This window comes from Dendrobium catenatum, unplaced genomic scaffold (genome assembly GCF_001605985.2).
Source record: "Dendrobium catenatum unplaced genomic scaffold, ASM160598v2 fragScaff_scaffold_543, whole genome shotgun sequence".
NCBI classification, from domain to species: Eukaryota; Viridiplantae; Streptophyta; class Magnoliopsida; order Asparagales; family Orchidaceae; genus Dendrobium; species Dendrobium catenatum.
Genome location: NW_021319005.1, coordinates 1662771 through 1680552, shown reverse-complemented (window position 1 = coordinate 1680552; position 17782 = coordinate 1662771). Strand labels below are relative to the sequence as shown.

General features: G+C 35.5%; 2 protein-coding genes across 2 annotated transcripts in view; both read right to left on the bottom strand.

Moving 5' to 3' along the window:
* Positions 1-416, bottom strand: part of LOC114579609 — a 1560-nt gene extending 1144 nt beyond the window's left edge. The window contains exon 1 of the mRNA XM_028694760.1: positions 82-416. Within this exon, the coding sequence (XP_028550593.1) occupies positions 82-416 (335 nt within the window). The remainder of the gene's footprint in view (positions 1-81) is intronic.
* Positions 417-14832: 14416 nt separating this feature from the next.
* LOC114579608 lies at positions 14833-15591 on the bottom strand. The gene has a single exon (XM_028694759.1). It carries the CDS (start codon positions 15589-15591, stop codon positions 14833-14835), a length of 759 nt encoding a protein of 252 aa, XP_028550592.1.
* Between the last annotated feature and the right edge of the window lie 2191 nt (positions 15592-17782).

Here is a 17782-nt window from a genome sequence, read left to right as displayed (position 1 = left end):
GTCGCTGAGGAGTTGATAAGGCACCTGTCCAATTTCTCCCAAATACGACTGGTACCGGATTTATTATTACACCAGGTATACCTTGGTCCCATAGATTTTACCTCATGTAGATCGTTGTTGATCAAGAAACTTTGAAAATCCTTGGAACCTTGAGATAGTCTGAACTTCTTCCCCCCTCTTTTCTCTTCCTGAGAAACAACACAGTTGAAATCCCCTCCTATCACAAAGGGAAGTTCATATGAACAAAACCTTCCAAGACTGTCCCAAAGCAATTTCCTCTCCTGTACATCAGTACTACCATATACCGAAGCCACTTTCCAGCACCCTTTGCCAACAACATTCAAATTACCCACCACCAATTGGGAAGAACTCTCAATTACAGAAAAATCAGCTATATCATTTCTCCATAACACCATCAGGCCTCCTGACAGGCCCACTGCTGGAACTAAATAGAAACTCTACTTATCTCCCAAAAGCTTTAGAATTTGAGTACTGTCTAAGGTATTAATCTTCGTTTCCAACAAACCAACAAAGAACACCCTGTGATCCTTGATCACCTCCTTTAGATATAGAGCAGCCTCCACTTTCTTGGCTCCTCTACAATTCCAAAAGAGTAGAGAACTCATTGATTAAAAATGGGGGAAGGGCCCCCGACCTTCTTTACCTTTCCACTCTCACCTTTCCTATTATGAGGAAGTATATTACCTGCTCCAAGAGATTTCAACTCCTTGAGAAGTTTAGCTTTCTTTTCCAAAGAGTGGTTCCTGACAGAACTTGATTTATTTTTAGAATGATCCTTCTTCAATGAGGACCCCGAATTTTGCTTTAAATTTCCTTCTTTCAGACCCATAATAGGCTGTGCCGGTGATCGTAAGACTTCTCCTTCTTCTGGTTCTTCTGCAGCTTCAACTTCTGAGACCACCACATTCCTTTCCTCTTCTAAATTTGATAAAGAATCAAATTTATTCTGAACCAGCACTGAAGATCCCAACTCCTTACCAACCTTGAGATTGTCATCTGGATGAACACTTTTCTCTGTCACCATATCTCCATCATCAATAACTTCCTTAACCATATTTTGATTAACCCCAGCTACCTCCTTCGGTTTATTAACCAGATTAATAGCATCTGAAACAATCTTCCTTTTCTGGTTGGTAGTTCCAATTTTGGGAACATACAATTTCTTTATATGAACCGAAAACTTTTTATTGAAAAATTTCCTATTATCCATTCCTCTGTTCACCTTCTTCTTCCCGTGTTTAACAACTGTCCAGGAGCTTTCTTCACCCTTACCCTTCTCAAGCTGAGAGTACGATTCCACCAGAGGAGGATTCCGACTACCATTCATGACAGTAATTGGATTATCTGTATAATCAGATCCAACCTTCTCCTTCAAATTCATACACATACTTCCATCATGCCCAGCTTTTCCACATTCTTTGCAAATTTTAGAAATCCCCTCATATTCTACCTTCTGGAAGAACTTTCCTGTTAAACCTTCCACCCATACCCCTTGAGGCAGTTTCAAATCCAGAGGAATTCGCACACAAACACGAGCAAATTCTCTTCTGCTCCATTGAAATAAGTTTCCATCCAGTAGATATGGTTTTCCTACCTGTGAAGCAATCCTGCATATGTTTACCTCATCCCAACATTGCAGGGGTAGGTTGGGCAACCTAATCCACACCATAGAAGATATTCCCTTTAAAGAAGTTGGGTTGAAATTAGGTGACCATCAATCAAGACCAACCACATGGCCTCTAATCCACCAAGGTCCACCTGCTAATACCTTTTCCACCACTGAAGCATCTTCAAAAGAAAACAGGATCCAACCAAGACCAAGACCAGTGATGTGGAATTTCCCAAACTTATCCCACTGTCTTCGTAAATCTGTACTAATAACTTGAAAGGGAATATTATCACCAAAAAGTTTAACTACAATAGCCTTTTCCAAACATTTTCCATTCTCTAATTCTTTCTCAGTTTGTAGAAGCACTACTTTCCCGTCATCTGATAAAAAAGAGCCCAACTCCAAATTATCAAACTTCACATATGGCTTCTTCACCCATGCCGAAGGAGCCTGGTCCTTTCTTCCTTTCACCTCTTCCGAAGCAAGATCCTACAAAACTGTTTTAAGGCCTTCAACTGGACCATCACCTACTTTGTTTTGAGACAAAACCACGTCAATTTCATCTGCACCCCGAGAAATTGGAGTCTTCTGAACTGTTCTACTAACAGACCTTCCAGCTGGAGATGAAGGCAATGATTTTGAAAGAAAACCAAAGTTAGAAGAAATCCTCAATTCTCCCGAAGAAGATGCTTCACTCCTCCTTCCTACATTTATACCATCAACAGCCGAAATCAGAGATATCTCCGATGTTCGCAGAGAAACATCCTTGAAAATCTCCTTACCCTTGCTTGACACCAGAACGGGTACCTCCTTTCTGCCCAAAAGACCTCCTTCATTGATAATTAAAGGCTTTTCTTTAAACCTCTTGAAATTCTAATTAAATCCATCAAGAACTTTTGATCCCACATTGAAAACCTCTGAGGAGTCAAGAACTTGTGCCGATAATCCTTTCCTATACTTTGACCATGCCTCCGCAGGGAGAAGCCGCCGCTGATGCTCCATAAACTCCCCCCCCCCCCATCCCCCCCCCCCCCCCCCAGTCGCCGGAGATCCGGCTGTGCACCAGCCAGAAACCACCGCAAACTGTAAGAACCGCGCAAACAAGATTTGAAATCCCAAACTTTCTCTCACTATACTTTCTTTAAACCTCTAGATATGTGATGTTTTACACTAATCATCTCGGATAATATGGTTAATTTTTTATCATCCTGACATCTATCAGAGCGATGTTCTAGATGATATGTAATGTTTTATACAAATTAGCCCGGACGATCAAGTTACTTTTTCATCATCCAGACATCCATCTAGGGCGATGGTCTGGATGATATTCGATGACTTATACTAATCGTACAGGATTATATACTATCATCTTGGATGATCTGAGCAAATGAACCTTTTAATTATCCAGACTCTTTCAAATTGTCTTGGCTGTTTGAGCTAAATTTGAACTTATCATATGGGATGATTGGTCAATCATCCTGGATGATATTTTATGATCAGTTGCAAATTAGGGCAAATTTGGAGACCTTATTTAAAAGATCTCTTATTTTCTCTAGAGGAGATATTTTGCTATTATCCTTACCTGAGAGAGCCAAGAGGAGAGGGAGAGCAAGGGAGATAGAGAGAGGATCTTGTGAGTTGGAGTTTATGGGGGGTTTCATAATGGTTGCTCAAAGAAAGGATCCGAGTCATCTTCTTCTGTCATCGTCCCTGGTTCCTTGGAGGTTCGATAGAGGTCTACTTCATCAATTAATTGAGATTCTTTGCTTGGTTCAGGAGGGAACAAACGGAGTTGGGTTCTCTGCCTTCTTCAAAAGGAAGCTAAAGGAGTTGGGTTTTCTGCTTGCTTCAGGAGGAAACAAAAGGAGTTGGGTTCTCTGCCTTCTTCAGAAGGAAGCAAAAGGAGTTGGATTTTCTGCCTGCTTCAGGAGGAAGCAAAAGGAGTTTGGTTCTCTACCTCACAAGGGTCGATAGAAAGGAGTTTTTGTTCAGGCTTCTTTTCCTTGCTGTGGGGGAAAAGGATAGGCTCTGAATTTAGTATAATACCCAGAGGAGAGTCTCTAGGGATTGGATGTAGGTCAAGTTGATCGAACCACTATAAAATCTGGTGTGTTCTTTCTTATTATTTTTCCGCATTTAATTTTTCCACTTTAAATTCTATGGTTATTGCTTTGTTATGTTTGTGATTTTTTTTGGAGAAATTTTTAAATACATATTCACCCCCCCATCTCTTGGTTAGCCTTGGGGCTAGTTCATATGGGCTTAACGTCCTTGATGAACTTTCACCTATTTTTTAACTAATCATACAGGATGATCCAAGCATCATCTACGCTGATATATTATATTTCTTCATCAACCAACATGTATCTGTTAGATGATTAGAATGATATGCTGGACAATATGTATGATTTTCAACTAATTATATAGGATGATGTACTGGATGATAAAAAAATAGTGAGTTCCAGCCCACCCATATTGTCCTAGTTGGAAGGGCTGAAATACACTAATCGTATAGGATGATCTGTCAAACATCCTGGGCGATATTTGATGGTAATTTATAAATTAGGGAAAATTTTAAGCCCTTTTTTATAAGATCTCTTATTTATTAATGTTGAGATCTTTTTCCATATTTCTGACTTGAGAGATCTTAGATAAGGAGAGGGAGAGCTTGGGAGAGAGGGAGAGAATCTTGTGAGGGGGAGTTTATGAGGTTGTTCCAAGAAGGGATTTGAGTTGTGCTCTCCATTCACTGTCCTAGGCTTTTTGGTCACTCTGGGAAGGTCTTCTTTAGCAATCAATTAAGGTGTTCTTCCTGCTTTAGGAGGAAGCAAAAGGAGGTCAGGTTCTCTACCTCATCAGGGTCGGTGAAAAGGAGTTTATAAAAGCTTCTCTCCCTTATTATGGGAGCAAAAGGAGAGTCACTGTATTTTAGTGTAATACATATAGGAGTGGCTCTGCAGAGTGGATATAGGTCAAGTTGACCGAACCCTATAAAATTATGGTGTGTTTTTTCCATATTTTTCAGACACTTTATTTTTTTGCATATTAATTTTTATAGTTAATTATGTTTATTTAAAAATATTCAAAAAGATTTTAAAAAGTTTTTACATTGTGTTTAAGAATTTTTAAATGACCCATTCATCCCCCCTTTTAGTTAGCCTCAGGCTAGTTCATGAGGGCTTAACAACCCTAACGAACTTTTAAGTGGTATTAGAGCTGGATTCATAAAATCTAGTTTTTAAAACTTTTGCATTTTGATCCATGGCTAACTTTGGTAACTGAAACACTGTAGAAGTGTATTCCATTACCTAACCACCTTTGTTTGATAAGATACCTTTTGATTTATGGAAAACTCGCATGTCCACATTTTTACAATCTATAGATTATCACATGTGGATGCTTGTTAAAGAAGGATATTATGCACGAAAATGTAAAATTAATGGAATCAAAATTGAACTCTCTTTTACTGAATGGACTTTTGACGATAGGGATCTAGCACAACTTAATGCAAAATATTTAGACTGCTTTTTTTGTGTATTAAAATTTAAAGATTACATGTGTGTCTCAACTTGTACTTCTAGTAAAGAAATATGAGATAGATTGTGTGTTACTTATGAAGGCATAAGTGAAGTTAAGCAATCTAGGTTGAATATCTTGCTTCACAACTATGAACTCTTTTGCATAAAATCTAGTGAGTCAATATCCAAAATTTATATTAGAGAGTGAGTTTTTCTTACGAGAGGTATGTAATCTATCATACGATCTATTGCTTGAAGTTTCTGAGAAAATTCATTCACCTTATAGAAAACTTAAAAAATCGCATGCTAGCCTAAAACATGAACTTTTTAATTTACAAGAAGAGCATCAAAATTTGATTAAATATCATTCTACACTTGATAGCAGTCACATGAAATTATTGGATTAGTTTGATCAATTAAACAAACAACATGAATTGTTGAAAGCATCCCACACTTAACTTAAAAATGATTTTAAAACATTTATGGATAGAATATGAAATTAGGGAGAACTATTCAAAAATAATAATAATGTTTTATAAAGTGCTAACTCATTTTTTAAAGCTGAAATAAAAGGACTTGAGAAAAATAGAATTCCACAGAATATTGAATATTTTTCAATTCTCATCCGAAGCCAAAAATTTTAAAACATAGGAAGAGACGCTATAACCCAAATAGATTAGTAAACCCTTATCATACTGTTAGATGTTTTTCATGTTGCATGCTAGGACATATTTCCCACACATTCACCATGCACCACAGAATATATTTGGTGTTGGAGAACAAAATTATATGATTCATAGCATAAAACACATTCATTGCATTCTTCTTTCCATAAGAAGGGACCCAAACTTATTTGGATTCCTAAATCTAACTCTTGATGATTCTATAGGTGTGCTCTCACACAAGACCTCATGAGAGCATGTGGCACCTGGACAGCAGATGCTAACCCCCCATGAATGGAGATGCTTATCAATTCATTTTTCTTGAGCCTAGGGTTAGAGGCAAGGTGACTCTTGTAGACAACACCACGAGGAAAGTGGTGGGCGCAAGTATAATAAGAAAATCTAAAAACCTTTTGATTGAAAATATTTTACTTATTGATGGCTTGAAGCTCATGAATCATTATCTTGAATGACAATACTATTTTATAATGTAAAAGGATCAATAATATTTATATGGTTGATTTAAATAATATTAAATATGCTACATCATTTTGTTTAAAAATTGTTGTTGATGAGTCTTGATTGTGGCATAGGAGGCTACATCATGCTAGCATGAAAACACTTAGAAAGTTAACCCATAAAGACTTAGTGGGAGGAATCCCCAAGCTTAAGTTTACTAAGGACCACCTGTGTAATGCCTATCAACCAGGGAAATAAATCAAATCCTCTTTCCATTCCATTAAGTACATTAGCATCTCTAAACCATTAGAAGTCCTTCACAAGGATTTATTTGGACCCATTAGTACTACCAGCTTAAGGGAAAAAGTCTTTGGATATGTTATAGTCGATGACTACTTAAGGTTCACTTGGATTAGATTTCTATCACATAAAAGTGAGCATTCGATAAATTTAAATATTTCTCCACTTGGATTCAAAAAAAGCTAGGTTATTAGATCTTGACCATCCATAGTGACCATGGTGGAGAGTTTAAAAAAATGAGAGATTTGGAACCTTCTATGTGGATCAAGGGATTAATCAGAACTTCTCAGCTCATTGGACCCCTCAGTAGAACGGGGTAGTTAAATGGAAGAAAAAACCTTAGTAGAAGCCACTAGAGCCATGCTTGCTGAGTATTCAATTCAAAAATACTTTTGGGCTAAAGCGATAAACACAGCTTGTCATATGTTGAATAGGTTAAATGTTAAAACTAAATTAAATAATACACCCTATAAGATTATTAAGGGTAGAACACCCAACCTCTCTCACCTACATTTCTTTGGCTGTAAGGTTTGTTACGGATCTATGGTTTATAATTTTGATGATAGCAAATAAATCTTGTTTCTCAATGACTGCTTTTTACCAACATTTCAGGTCCACACCGATCAAACTGCAATTTGGAACCAGCTCAAGATTGGGTAGACTAGGTCTAAGTCAGTTTGTATCTTTTCTTTCTTTCTAGAGTCTATTGAATTTGGTGTGGCACTCGATAATTTGTAACTTTGAAGATTTTCTATTGTTCCCTAAAGATTTTTGTTTTTGGTAACATCGTCCCGGATGATATGTATATCGGCCTGGACGATCTATCCAAAAGTAGAAATTGTAATTAGGGCATCCTCATTAAAGCAGCCGTTATAAGCTGATCGGCCTGGATGATACTTGTATCGGCCAGAAAGATAAGCTCAATTCAAAAAGAATTAGTCGCCATGATCATATTAGGTATTCATTATTTTAGGAAATCAACCAGGATAATATACATCGTCCAGGACAATCTAATTCGATTATGCCTAAATTGATCTAGTATCTTTGGAAAGCTTTAATGGATGATTGATACGATCACATCATCCGAGACGATCGTAGGATCGGCCAGGATGATTTCCTAGAAAATTTACATCGGCCATAATCTATTCCGGGCGATGATCAGGATGATTGAAATTGGTTTTAAACTAATCATCCTGGACGATCGTGAGATTGGCTAGGACGATGTAACCAATTTTCTTTTGATCGTCCCAAATCGTCCCGGGCTGACAAGGTTAATTTGTACTAATCGTACATGATGATATTTATATCATCCTAGACGATAATGTCGGCAACTTGCATTAATAAGCTCATTTTGAGATCTTCTATTTAAGCTTGATAAGATACTTTCTAAAGTGTCTTTGGTAGCCATTATAGCTTCATTATTTTGGGGGAAACTTGAAGAGAGAGCTTGAAAGGGAGTGAGGAAAGGGTGGAGTTTGAGATAGGGAGAAGATCCTGTGAGGGGGGACTCAAGGGAGTGTGGAGGGGATTCCACACGGTAGCTCCGGCAAGCTCGTACCTGAATATCGTCGGATTCAAGACTTGTCTAGAGGGAAGTTCAGCAAAGAAGAAGATCTCTTTGGTGTCAAAGGACCCGGCGAATCTGTCGCACCAGGGAAGGTGGAAGTGATTTTGTAAGGGCTTCTCCTCCTAGTTGTGGGGGCTAAAGGAGAGACACTTAGTTTAGTGCAATACTTGGAGGGTGCCTCCAATGAGTGGATGTAGGTCAAGGTTTGACTGAACCCCTATAAATCCGGTGTGTTCTTTTCTTATTATTGCTTCCACATTTGTTTCTTTCGCACTTGTTTTTCTGTGGTGATTTTGGTTTGAGTTTTATCTTTGGTTTTAAAGTTATCCAATTCACCTCTCTCTTTGTTGGCCTTGGGCTAGTTCATAAGGGCTTACCATCCCTAACAAACTTTTAAATGGTATCATAGCACTTTCCAGTGTCATCTGAGCACTTTTAAGTGGTATCAAAGCCGTTTTCAAAAAAATAAGTTTTTAAAAGCTTTTGAATTTCGTTCTTTGGCTAATTTTTCAAATCATAATATTGTGGAAGGTTATTCAAACACCCGACCACCTTTATTTGAAAATATTACATTTGATTTTTGAAAAATTCGTATTTATATTTTTTTACAATCAATTGATTTTTGCATGTGGCATGTGATTTTAACTTGTTATTCATCACCGTCATGTATTGTTAATGGAGTTAAAACTAATATTCCTTTTAATCAATGGAATATGGAAGAACAAGTAAATGCTCAATTGAATGCAAAATCTTTAAATTGCTTTTTTTGTGCTTTATCGGGATACTTGAGTTTGAAAATCTTGATTCTTGATTCAATAATTCATGCATTGATCTTCTATTAGATATATTTTATGGAAGGAGTTTCTGAAAAATGATTGTTTCTTTCTCTAATTTATTCCTTGATTTTGATATTGAATTAAAAAGTTTTTTAGCCTTTTTAAAAGAACTTCAATTTGGATTATCAAATTCTAAATTTCTAACCTTTTCTAAGCCATGCATTGTCAATCCAATTCTACTAAGTTTTTTGATTAAAACCAAGAGGTAACTTTCTCATTTTAAGAATATTGTTTTTTCACTAGATCAGGGAACATTTTTGTTTTTTGTTCATTTTGTTTTTTGTTTGTGCCTCCTCTCTTTTTGATAATGTCAAAGGGGGAGAATGAATTGTTGAATTTGTATCCTTTTTTTTTCTCTTTTCAAAAAATTTAAAATAACAAAAATATTTTTATCTCCCCTACTTCTTTAAAGTGTTATTCTAATGAGGGGTGATTAGGAGAAAATGTTCCTTTTTGCAAATTAAAATTGAAATATTTGCCATCATCAAAAAGGGGGAGATTATTGCAGATATATGGTTTATGATTTTGATGATATCAAACAATTCTTATTTCTCTATGTCTGCTTTCTGCTATCATTTTAGGTCCACACGACCAGACTGCAATTTAGAACCAGCTCAAGATTGGGTAGACTAGGTCTGAGCCAGTTTGTATCTTTTTTCCTTTCTTGAGTTTATTGTATTTGGTGTAGCACTTGATAATTTGTAACTTTGAAGATTTTCTATTGTTCCCTAAAGATTTCTATTTTTGGTAACATCGTTCGGGACGATATATATATCGTCCTGGACGATATATATAAAATTATTGAGTATCATCCAGAGCATCGCCCTGATTATATATGTGGATGATGGAAAACTAAATTGATCGTTCAGGAAGATTTCTTGATCGTCTTGAATGATTAGTTCAAAATGTCAAATATCATCCAGAACATCGCCATGATTGCATGTCTTGATGATGAAAAAATAATTGATCATCTAGGATAATTTGAGATCATCCCGGATGATTAGTGAAAAACAAAACACATTGTCTAGAACATTATTTTGGTCATCCAGGAAGAAACTAAGGTTTGTTTAACTGATAATCCTGAATGATCCTGCAATTACCCAGGACAATATGATGGAGCAATAAAAAATAAAATTACTTTCCTTAATTACCAAACTAATTTAAGAATAAAAAAAATTAAGCATAATTGCACTATATCGTCTAGGATGATGTCCTAGACGATGCCCAAAAATAAAACATGCCTAAAAAGATCTGGTGGTTGATTCTTTTTTATTTGACCCTATCCTTCCGGATGATGCTAATCTCATCCAGGATAATTTGCTTAATTATGGCTTCCTTAATCAGGATGCTCTAATTAGGATTTCTATTTCTAACTATTCATCCAGGATGATTTGGGATCATGATGATATGATCAAAAATAAAAAAAATATAAATAAATAGAATTTTCCCCCCTAAGTGTGTGTGTGTGTAAGTTTACATAGCATCAAGACCCACTTTGTTATAATAAACTTAAGAAAAGGCAAAAACCTTTATCATGCACTTACAGATTGACTCACTCCTACTCTACCCAATCCTAAGCTAGCTTGATTTTCAATTGACCTTATGAACCTGAAACTTTAGTAGGCAAGGCAGTCATAAAAAGAATAGAATTATAGAAAATGTTTGCTATCATCAAAATTATAATTCATGAATCCATATTCGCAACAATCTCCCAAATTTTGATGATGAAAAAAAAATTTAAGCAGTTTAATTAAAACAACACAAGAAGAAATAATGTGAATCAACAAGTTTGAATTTTAAAAACAAATTGATGATACAAACACTAAATAGAAAATAGTATAACAAAGCAACATAAAACACTACCAATAATCCCCCTTTTGATATCATAAAAAGGAGGAGGGAACTATAAAAGAAAAAAAAAACATAACATAAACTACTAAAAAGAAATAAACTACATCACAGAAAAAAAAACACAAGAAAACAACTACAAGTAGGATGACACCTGATCATTAGAAAGAGGTGGTGGTGGCGATTGAAAGAAACTAGAAAGAGTTGCGAACTACTCCCGAAAGCAGGCCATGTCCTGGTCATGCTGCTGCTGGTGAGCCACGTATGAATCATAATAAGCAACATCCTTCATATGTTGCTGCTTCTATATAGTAATATAGAAGTCAAACTGAGCCTCCCATTGGTCGAACCACTCCACCAACTGATCTAATTGTGAGTGCTGACAGAGCGAAGTAGGTGCTGGAACAGGTGTAATATCCACCTCCTCCTCAGCTCCCTCAGCTTCCTCATGCTCTAGGTGGAGACGGGTACTATAAAGAATGTGGAAAGAGATATTAGTGTAGAAGGTAGGCTGAAAGTTAGGCGGGGCACGATATTGAAGGTTGTACTTAGATTCCATGATATAGGCTATGATATTTTTGAGGCCAAGGTTACGCTTCCTTCTTTGTCCTGGATCATTAATACTTGTGAGGTGCTCAATATAATAGAGAATAAGATTAGTAGCATTAAATTCTTGATGGGCCATGATATAGAAATTGGTGATCAAAAGGAGAGGAGTGATGTGGATATGATCACCAGCTTTGATAATAACAGAGGTTTGAAGCACATGTTATATTGTCTGAGCATCCTTGACTATGTAGACAAAAGTATTTTGTAAAAGGGGATTGGTCGGAGCCCAGTCAAAATCAAGATCTTGAGATAAGATGTGAAGCTTGTCTCTAGTAGTGGATAATTGAAGGAGCTCATAATAATCTTGATAAGTTATTTCAACAGGACGTTTATTAACATAAGACTAAAATGTAGTGTAAGAAGAGTTGATCAGGAGGCTTGTAAAAAATTCAAAGAGCAATTCGGAATTGAAATGAATGTGAGAGAGGTGTGCACAAAAAGCTCAAGAATAAGGTAACAAAGCATACATAGATTGACAGTCCAGGATAAGGTGATCATGACTATCTTGTAATGCAGGTAGGCTGCTTTGTTGACCACCTCAGTGAAATGAGGGTCAATATTGGCAAGGATAATAAGACTGACTTTACCAAAATAATTCTTCCTCCCATGGATAAAGATCTGCTTCCCAAAGTATTTAACTTGTCCAAGACATGGTTCAACCAGTCTTGATAATAATTCATACCCAACCTTCTCATCATAATTTTGATACCCAAATATTTTGTTTCTTTCACAACACCATACCCAAGTTTTCTATCAATTTTACATTTAACAACACGTTTAACAAATTTGCCAATCATAATTTGGGATTTATGGAAATTTACATAAAGACCTGTTCAGCCATAAAAATCTTCAATTAAGTTCTTCATAATTTCAGCAAGATGAAGTTTTGCTTGAGAAAACAGTAGAACATCATCATCATAAAGAAGATGTGTGATCTTCTCACTTCTTAAGGATATTTGAACACCCAATTCATTTCCTCTTTATCTAATTGCACTAGAGAGGAGTTGATAACACATTATGAACAAGTAAGGTGAAAGTAGGCATCCTTGACAGAATCCACATTTAGCATTTATCCACTTTGTGTTTCTCCCATTCAATATTATAGAAAATCTTGCATTGGTTACACATTCCATTATCAGCTCCGATAAACAGGAAGGAAATCCATACCACATAAGAATGTTTTGAAGTGTTGGCCAACCCATACTATCATATGCTTGCTCCATATCTAGCTTGATTTCCATTATGCCATTCTTGTTTTTAGATATTCTAAATTTATTGAATATTTCTTGAGCTAGTAAATAGTGTTTCAACATACTCCTACCTGGGATAAATGACATTTGTTCTTCTGAAATGATAGTAGAAATGCATAATTTGATTCTATTAACCATCATGGTTGCAACTATTTTGTATGTTGTCTGACGTAGACTTATTGGTCTATAATTGGATGGCAAGATATGATTCTTAATATTTGGAATTAACACAATTAGAGTGTCTTTCCATTCTTTATGCATCACTCCTGTTTTAAAGAACTCCTTGACAACTTCCCAAGTGACATTTTTCACAATGTTCTAATAGAACTTGAAGAAGGAGGAAGTCACACCATCATTGCCCGGAGACTTATTATTGCCCTGTTGAAAGACTGCACTTTAAAACTCTTCTTCACTGAAATCTGCTGTGAGAAATTTTAGATCTTCAAATTTTATCTTTTGGTTCTCTAGTAACATAGGCCATTCACCCATATTGTAATTTCTAGCCTTCCATTTATTATTGAAGAATTTTAACAAAACTTCTTCCATTTTTTCAAACTCTTCTAGCACATCATTGTTTTCATCTTTGATTTATCTCACAATATTCCCATTTCTTCTAGCCGAGGCATAATTGTGAAATATCCTAGAATTAGTGTCTCCTTCTTCAGCCCATCTAACCTTAGCCCTTTGGTTCCACCAAGTTGACAATCTTCTTAGAGTGATGTTTAGTTCATGCACTTTACTTCGGAGAAGTAACAGATTATCTGCATTATTTCTTGCATCCGAGGCATCCTTCAATTATAATTCCATAATTTCATTTTTTTAATTGTTCCTTAAGCAAAAGAAAATCTTTGATTTTATTCTTATTCCAAAAGAATAGTTCTTTTAATGTTCTTATCATATTTATATGTAGGATATCAACATTGTTGCCAAAATCTATTTTTCCCCAAGTCTTCACCACTATGTTCTAGGCAGCTGGGTAAGATCTCCAAGTACCCTGTTATGTTGCTTCTCTTCCAATCTGAAAATAATAGGGCTATGATCTGAAGAAACCTTTGCAAGTTGTCTATCTTTTGCTAATGGAACCAGTTGCAATGAAACTGAATTCAACAAGCACCTATCCAGCCTATCCAATATTCTAGCAGCCCCATCTTTGTTATTACACCAAGTAAATCTTGGTCCAACCATTCCACATCATGTAAGTCATTGTTAATCATGAAAATTTTCAAATCTCTAGGTTCTTCAGAAAAACAGAACCTTTTTCCTCCTTTTTTATCTTCCTTGTTTAAAATGCAATTGAAATCCTCCCTACTATGGAACGAATGCTGCTTACCATGGAATTTTCAAGCTTTTCCCATAATAAACTTCTTTCATCACAATGCTTGCTCCCATAAATTATTGCAATATTCCATTTACCAAAAGAATTGGTGCTAAGAGAACCAAATACCATTTGATAAGAATGTTCAATCACATTGAATGAAGCCACATTCTTTTTCCACATCACCAAAATTCCTGCAGATTTTCCCTAAGCTGGGTGATGGAAAAAATCCTAACCAATTTCAATACTGCTATTCACTTCACTTCTAACAATGCTTGATAATTTTTTTTCGGTCAAGCCAATAAAAAAAAAACATCATGATCTCTAACTACCTCTTTGAGGTACAAGGAGTCATCCTTCTTCCAAGCCCCCCTACAATTCCAAAACATAATGGAAGCCATTTATGTAACCAAAGGGGATACATCCCCGCCTTTTTTAGTTCCTCTTCCTTGTCCTCGTTTTTTCCTATTTTTCGTTTCAACCGGTCCCAAGGACCTTACTTCTTTTTACAAATTATTTTTGTCTGAAACAATTAACATACCATCATTTCCTTTCTCAAGAGATGTCATGCCTCTTGAGCTATCTTTCTATTTAGAAAATGCCATACATGCTGCCATTTTATTTTTATCCATAATCTCTTTGTGCGTTTGCATCTCCACTCCGCCTTCTTCAATTAATTCAGCTAGAACACTGAACTTGTTTGCCATAATGCTTTCATTAATCTCAACAACATTTGTACCCATTTCTTTAGAAGTAATCACCTTAGGAGCTGTAATTTCAGACATAATTTCCACCTCAAGATTTCTTATTACTTCTGTTGCATTTTCTTCTATATTTTTTAATTTATATTCTTTATGAGGGAATCCTTAATAGTTTTGTTCACAAATTTGGTTCCCCCATTGAATCTTCCATTCCTGAATTTATTATTCTTAAATTTGACTTGAATCCATGGTCCATACTCCGAATTTCCCACATCAGAATCCTTTGCCTCTACTGGCACTTGGACATCATTTCCAGGTTTAAATACCTGCTTCACAGGTTGCATTGCTTTTGGAATTGTCTTATCATCCGGGCAAGTAATTCTCTCATGACCTACTTTGCCACAATGGTAGCATAATAGATCAATCTTCTCATACTCCACTTTTTGAAAAAATCTACCTAAAGTTCCATCCGCCCAAACATTGTTTGGTAACTTATTTTCCAGGTTTATTTTAACACAAATTTGAGCATACTCTCTTTTCCCACATTTGAAAGAGTTTCTATCAAGAAACAATGGTTTACCTATAAAGGAAGCTATCCTTGCATTATTGTCCTCATCCCAACAAACGAGAGGTAGACATGGAAACTGAATCCATACAGGTGTTGTAATTCCCTTGAATGATTTAGGATCAAATGAAGGAGACCATCTATCCATTCCCACAATGTTCCTTCCAACATACCATGGGCCACCATTTAATACTTCTTCCATTGTATCAGTATTTTTAAAAGAGCATAGAATCCATCCCATACCAAGTGTTGTCAAGTGTACACTGCCAAATTTGTTCCATTCTCTTCTCAATTCCATGCTGCAAATTGGGAAAGCTGGACTCTTTCCCATGATTATAATCGCAAGGGAATTCTAAAGAGTTTGGGAATTCTTATTACATTGCTCAAAGTTCAATTTTAATACTACTCTATCCTCAGACATTTTCAGTTGCTCTTTCATGTAAGAGCATTTGATGTTTTGAGGTTTAGACCAGGCAGAAATAACTTCACTTTGCATTCCAGTAATCTCATTGCTCCTATCAATGTTACTCATTTTCTTCAAACTTCCCCCAATCTCCACATCAGTTCCAGATGGTTCATATGAATCCTTCTCAATTGCTACAGTTTGATCAGCCATATAAGAACTACCGTCATTATCATAATTATTTTTGTTAATCTGCTTAAGAGAATTTGCATTTATTGCGCTGGCATTACCAGGGATTTCATTTGAATTCTCAAAGTGATTAACAAAAATTTTCATGCCCGACGAAGAAGTTCTGATTTCAGTAAGTTTTACAGGCGATCGAAACAATTCATGCTTAGGTGTTTCAAACTCAGATTCATCAACTATAGATTTTCCCTTACTTGGTACATTATAAATCTTCTTCAGTTTACATTCAGTAACTTCCTTGATAGTCAGTGTGCCTCTTGTTGATTTAAACTTTCCATCATCATTGCAGTTCTTCAGAACAGAGCTTTGATGACATTCCCCTCAAAAATTTGAATTCCACCTTCTGTAGAATACGGATTGATCACCGGAGTCATAGATGACCGGTGTCCATCCACCGTCATCCCATCGAATTCATTCAGGATCGTTGCTGGGAAATTTAAAAATTAGAAAAAACCCAATCAACGATAGTTTCTCTCTCTAGAAAAATGGCAGCTTCTCTCTCCTCCAAAACGACAGCTTCTATTGATTGCTATCAATCAGTGCGTGATCTTTTCTATAGATTTCATGCACTTTTTTAATTCTAAAAATTTTATGTTAAACCTATCATGCATCTTTTTGAGTTTTCTATAGGCAGTATGAATTTTTTCAAAAACATCAAATAAATCTTCATAGGTAAAGTCACATACCTCTTCCTTATCTGGCTGATCAAATTTGTCAGCCATCAAACATAAGTTACTGACTTCTTCCTCTACTTCTATTTTTGAAGAATAAGAAGCTAAATCTTCCCAAAATGCTCTTTACAATCTCTTCTTACCCTTCCTTACATTGCTTTTCTCCTCAACCTTCTCCATGCTAGGATTGGCTTTAAGATTTAGGCATTCAGATTTGATGGATCCAGGGTTCTTGCATTCTTATAAAATTACATCATTATAAGCCTTAGTATTTTTGTGTAACTTACCTTTATTTCACTATTAGCATCTCCTTTACTTCATTTTTAGAAAACTTTTGAATTGCCTTATCATTAAGGCAATGTCATCTTTATCCTCAGGCTGAAAATGATCACTCTCCAAGTCATCCACTTTCAATGCTATATTTTTCTTTTTTCGCTTCTCACCTACATCAATCTATCTATTAATCACTCCTTACTTATAAGTAATAAGTGATCCAAGAAAATTCTCAATAAAATAAATATTTAAGTCCTTTGATTATGTTATAGCAGTTATCTTTGCATTATAAGTAGTAGGCAAACAAAAAAGAATTTTATTTACTTTTTAATCATTCATTAATTCCCTACCAAAAGCATGCAATGAGGTGACTATTTACATGAAATGAATAAACATATCTATGATATATTCATTCAGTTTCATGCAAAATGGTTCATAATCATATAGCAAAATATTCAATCAAGATTATTTCACCATGTCAGTCCCTTTATATGTGATACAAAGTCTATTAAAAATTTCTTTTCTAGTTCTAGAGGTAGAGACATATATTTAGTCTATATAATTAAGTGCACATAAAAACTATTTAAACATTTCATGTTTAACTAAGTTAAGTATTTTTCTTTTACAGTCCAGTCAGTAAATGGTGTTTTAGTTATAAAGCCATCTAGAAATTTAGTTGTCTTAGTATAACCTTCTTGTACTAAAATCCACATGTGATAGTCAAGTGATTAAAGAAAAGTAGACATACGTGTTTTCCAAAAATTGAAAGGGATGTTCTCAAATAATGAGGGTCTAGTGATCGAATACCCTTCTGGTGTATTAGGGTTTCCAAAAGTAGCTATGATCATTTTCAAAAGTTATCTAAACCTTAATTTTTGAAAGTAATCTTTAATACCACTTCTAAGTCCAAATAGGTTGTTAGAGCTGCT